The following is a 5,015-nucleotide window of genomic DNA, read 5'->3' as shown; positions in this document are numbered from 1 at the left end:
GACTGCGGCTGGGTGGCCCGGCGGGCCCCGAGCCTCCGCAGCCTGTACAGCCTCTGCAGGAACATGCACGCCTGGCTGCGCCGCGACCCTGGCAACGTCTGCGTGGTGCACTGCATGGTGAGTGGGCCAGCCTCCCCGGGCACTCAGGACAGAGAGGACCTCCAGGCTCCCGGGTGGTGGCACTGGGGGTGAGACGAGTGACCATCTGGGTGGACTCTCCAGGGGCTCCTCGCTGAGCTGCCCCACCTCCGGCGACACGGAGCACCAGCTGCCCGCTGTTCCTGGCAGTGGCTCTGCTTGGGCCTGTGGCCATGGCCCAGTCCTGGTGCCCCAGGGTGGGTCCTGTCATTCCAGGGCGACAGACCTTGGAGGGAACAGCGGCTGTCGGGGAGGGTCTGGGGCACAGGCCCTGCACCTGCCGTGTCCACACCTGGGCCCCCTGGCAGCAGGGCTTCTGGCAGAAAACCGTCCTCACAGTGGTCTTCCTGCCTCTTTGGTGAAAGACGGTGGGTCCCCTCAGGAAGCACCCGTGTGCGGAGGCTGGTCTGCCTCCTGGGACCCTGTGTCTGACCCCCTTCTGGGGCTGAGGATTTGTGGACATCTTGTCCAGTGGGGTACTTGCTGGAACCTGCCCTTGGAGGTCAGCACTGCCATTCTGGTGTTGGTGACGTCAGGCAGGAGTGACGATGGGGAGTCATGAGGGTGCCCGTGGGCGGCTGGGCACAGAGGTCGGGTGGGGACTGTGAGCATGTGCAGCGTGCGGTCTGCCGCCTCAGGCCTTCTCTGGAGCCCTGCATCCCTGCCTCAGGTGGGGTTTTCTTAGCCCCTCGAGGAGCCTTGGCCTTAGGCAGAGGCCATGACCGTCCCGGGGGAGTGAGCACTGCCCGTACGCGCCCCATGCTCTGTCCTAGGACGGGAGGGCGGCGTCGGCCGTGGCCGTGTGCTCCTTCTTGTGCTTCTGCCGGCTCTTCAGCACCGCGGAGGCCGCTGTGTACATGTTCAGCATGAAGCGGTGCCCACCGGGCATCTGGCCATCCCACAAGAGGTATGGTGTCTGCCATGGGGTGTGGGGGTGGCATCGGGGGCACGCAGGCCTGTGGGTGCAGTCTGGTGGCTTCACTTCCTGCCCACCATGGCCCTTGAGCAGTACCTCTGTCCGTTCCTGGCACCTGCTTTCCCAGCGTCGTGGCCTCTTGCTTGGTGGGCAGGGGCACGTGGCCTGCTGGCTCCATTTTGCAGGTGGAGTGGCGTTTGGGGGCTCTCTGGCCACACACGAGGGCAGCACCCTCTCTGTGCTGTGTCAGCCACATCAGGGTCTGTGAGACACGTGGGTTTCCAGGCTGTCTTTGCTGACTTACATGAGATGGTTTCCTGGGTCTGCATCTGGGTCTTGCCCACCCGCCGCCTTTCTGGGGCCACTGCCTGCACCAAGGACAGCTTGCCTCGCTTCCATCCACCTCGCAGCAAGAGGGAGCCTGGTGCTCTGTCTGAGGAGTCATTAGGCCCCTGGAGTCCCTGGAGTCCCTCCTCTGTGGGGAGGGCCTTGGAGCGGGGAGAGCCAGGGCCCTGACTGTGGGGGAAACTGGGGAGTGTCCAGGCTAGTGAGGCACCACTGTGGGCATCGCCCTTACTCGGGGTGGCTGCGTGGCCTGGACGGTGGGGTGGGGAGCTTGCCCCTCTCCTGGTTGTCGGCCCAGCCTGTTGGCTCACTGCCCGGGGCAGCACCTTGTCCCTCACCCCCCTGAGAGGGCTGGCCACACTCTGATGTCTTCTGTGTGGCTCCAGAGGGTGGGGGCTGGGGGCCCATCCACTGTGCAGAAGGGGCAGGAGAGCAAGGGCTGGGCTGCCAGGCAGGCTTCTGACCCCTTCAGCCCGTCAGCCTCCCGTGCAGGCACATCCAGGGCTCCCGAGCTGTGCCTGCAGTGAGGGCCCTGCTCAGGTTGTGGTCAGAGCCGGCAGTGTTGCTGCTGGTGTGTGTGTGCCTGGCCCTGGGCCCTAGTAGACCCCAGGCTGCTGCCCTGGAGACGCGCAAGTGCGGAGAGTGTCCGCCCCCTCCCGCCCCCTCCCGCCCCTAACAGCTCAAGAGCAGCGCCAGCTCTGAGTGCACGGCTTCTCCATGCCTGTCGGAGAAGCCGCCTTGGAGCCTTCAGCTGGCCGCCAGCCCCAGGAGGGACGGGGCCCACAGGAGACGCAGGCGCCCCAAGGACAGGTTGGCGAGGGAGGCTGCCGCTCAAGGGGCATGAGGTCACCCCGGGGACAGTCAGATGAGGCGGCCTTCACACGAGACTTGGAAGCGTGCCAGGAAGTGTGGGGCCACTGGTCCATGTGTTCGAGACTCTGACAAAGTGGGGGCTGGAGGCCATGCTTGAGCAGGGAGGGAGCTTGTCAGAAGCTCTGTGCCCTGGAGGGATGTAAATGCCATTGGCCGTGTCAGATGACCCGACAGACGCACCCCCGGGGCCCTGTGGGAGACGGAGTCCAGAGGAGGTCCTGATGATTCCCCCAACTTAACGGAAGAGCTCAAGGCTCAGACGCCCAGAGGACACAGCAGGGTTCAGGCCAAATCAGAAGGCGCGCCTGGGCCGCTGGGACCCACCACGGGCGCTCTCCACACGGCCAGTGTGGGTGCCGAGAGAGACGCTGAGGCCGCAAGGGGAGCCCCGGGGCGTGCTCGGGTGACCCAGGAGCCCGTGACGGGAAGCATGGGCCGGGTGTTGGGAAGCTGCTTCGTGGCACTGTGGGCCTGCACCCTCATAGAGGTGGGCAGGGGCGTGTGCAGGCCGTGCCCAGAGGCTGGAACCCCAGTCGTGTCGCCCGCCCACTCTCACTGCCCAGGTTGCCTGCTCCTCTCAGTCTTGGGTCTTGAGTCTGCTTCCAAGCTCACTCAGGCTGTGGACGTGGGTCATGGGTCCTGGCTTCTTGCTGTTGGTGAAAAGTGCCCAGATCTCCTGGCACACGGCGGGCGGTCCTACCACAGCTGTCACGAGTGGTGAGAGTGCTCTGGTAACATGAAGTGTGACAGTTGTGGCCCCTGCTTGTTCCCAGGAGACAGGTTAGACCAGGGCCAGAAATTGCGGCGCCACAGAGAGGAGGTGGGGCCTCGCAGAAGGGGCGGAGCCACGCAGAGGGGGCGGAGCCTCGGGGAGGGGCGGTGCCATACAGGGGCCAGGCCACAGAGAGGGCAGTACCTCAGAGGGGGTGGAGCCATGGAGCCATTGAAACCGGAAAGGAGTCACAGGAGCAGGTTGCAGATCCACAGAGCAGGATGCAGATCCACAGAGCAGGATGCGGACGGTCTCAGTGCCAGTCAAGCAAGTTGGTGGGTCAGATCAGAGCCACAGCATGTCCCACGATAGAAATGTGCACTTGGAGCCCTCGAAAAGGCCCAGTCTGGGCCCTTAAACTGCAGCAGGTTGAGAACAATAGAAATCGTGTGAGACGTGTTCCCAGGCCATTGAGGAGTTAATCCGGAAATCAGGACAGCAAGACTGCTTTGGAAACCCTAGATGTTTCCAAGGGAAAAAGCCTACTTCTGAGTAGCCATAAATCAGAGAGGAAGTCTCAAGGGAAATGTAAAGACATTTTGAACTGAGTGAAAATTACGTAAGGTTCATGAAATGACACTAGAACGTTGCTTTGAGGGGAATTTCACGTGAAACGCTAACGTGTGATTGGAAAAAGGTTGATGTCCTGACAGGCTCCAGAGACAGGGAACATGCATGTGACGAACGTGACGTAGCTTGTGGGCTGCACGTGGAGCACATGGATGATCCCCATGGGCTGAGTACAGAGCACACGTGACCCGGCTTGCCTCCTGCCCTCCAGGTACATTGAGTACATGTGTGACATGGTGGCCGAGGAGCCCGTCACACCCCACAGCAAGCCCATCCTGGTGAAGGCCGTGGTCATGACGCCTGTGCCGCTCTTCAGCAAGCAGAGGAGCGGCTGCAGGCCCTTCTGCGAGGTCTACGTGGGGGATGAGCGTGTGACCACCACGTCCCAGGAATACGACAAGATGAGGTGGGCTCGGGCGCAGGCCCTTCTGTCTGCGCAGCCTCGTGCTCCTGCAGCTGTGGGAGGCGCCTGTTCTCTGGGCTTGCAGCCGGGTGGTGGGCCTCGGTGCGGTGGGGCTGGGAGACGTGAGCCTGGGTGGGGTGGGCTGGAGGCAGGGCTGGCAGAGCCCTTGGGGTTCCTCCGGGTCTTTGTGCTGAGTGGCTCCTTGGACGTCATTTCCTGGAGCGCCCTCCTGCCCAAACCCTGACATAATTTGGTAGAAAAATCACGAGGCAGGAGGAAACACGCTTCGGTCTTCGTCAGCATGTGCGCCTCTCGCTTACGTAAGGGAACTGCTTGTTTTGGTTCTGTTCTCCAGAGACTTTAAAATTGAGGATGGCAAAGCGGTCATTCCCCTGGGCATAACAGTCCAGGGGGACGTGCTCATCATCATCTATCATGCGAGGTCCACCCTGGGAGGAAGGCTGCAGGCCAAGGTAAGCGGGGTGCCAGCGGCCCCGGGCTCACAGGTGAGCTTGGCCCTTCGTGTGCAGTGAGGGCCCCAGTCTCGTCTGTGTGGCAGAGCTGGTCGACAGCCTGCACCTGCCCTCTGCACGGGCCCGAGGGCCTGCTAGGCTGTGGCCTGGGGCTCCCCTGTGGGCCCAAGGAGCTGCTTGTCAGCAGAGGCACCACCCTGATGTCTCTGTGTCCCCGCCACCTGGAACCCTGCCTGGGGCTCTGAGACCCTGGGACCCATGAGAAGCCTGGCGGGGCCCCCACCCAGCCTGAGGACCGCTGCTCCTGTGCTCCCGCCCGCAGATGGCGTCCATGAAGATGTTTCAGATCCAGTTTCACACAGGGTTCGTGCCTCGGAACGCAGCTACTGTGAAGTTTGCCAAGTATGTTGGTGCCGCGCCGTGGGGGGATGGGAGGGGTTGGGGCACACAGACACCCCCGCCGTGGGTGGGGGGCAGATGCATGCCGCACGGTGGAAACTGGCAGGCGCCCAGGAGGGCTCCTGC

The 5,015-nt window shown here is 63.3% G+C and overlaps 1 protein-coding gene across 1 annotated transcript in view; it reads left to right on the top strand.

Moving 5' to 3' along the window:
• The window catches only part of LOC104985883 (cyclin-G-associated kinase-like), a gene marked incomplete at its 5' end in the record, with an annotated part of 31,747 nt that overhangs the window by 13,679 nt on the left and 13,053 nt on the right, over nucleotides 1-5,015 (top strand). Inside the window, 5 exons of the mRNA XM_010836279.1 lie at nucleotides 1-117; nucleotides 912-1,045; nucleotides 3,826-4,020; nucleotides 4,373-4,490; nucleotides 4,813-4,892. Of these exons, the coding sequence (XP_010834581.1) occupies nucleotides 1-117; nucleotides 912-1,045; nucleotides 3,826-4,020; nucleotides 4,373-4,490; nucleotides 4,813-4,892 (644 nt within the window). The remainder of the gene's footprint in view (nucleotides 118-911; nucleotides 1,046-3,825; nucleotides 4,021-4,372; nucleotides 4,491-4,812; nucleotides 4,893-5,015) is intronic.

Source organism: Bison bison, unplaced genomic scaffold, assembly GCF_000754665.1.
Source record: "Bison bison bison isolate TAMUID 2011002044 unplaced genomic scaffold, Bison_UMD1.0 scf7180017845651, whole genome shotgun sequence".
Classification (NCBI taxonomy): domain Eukaryota; kingdom Metazoa; phylum Chordata; class Mammalia; order Artiodactyla; family Bovidae; genus Bison; species Bison bison.
Note: the sequence above shows the minus strand (reverse complement) of the source record. Positions and strands in the feature narration are given on the sequence as shown.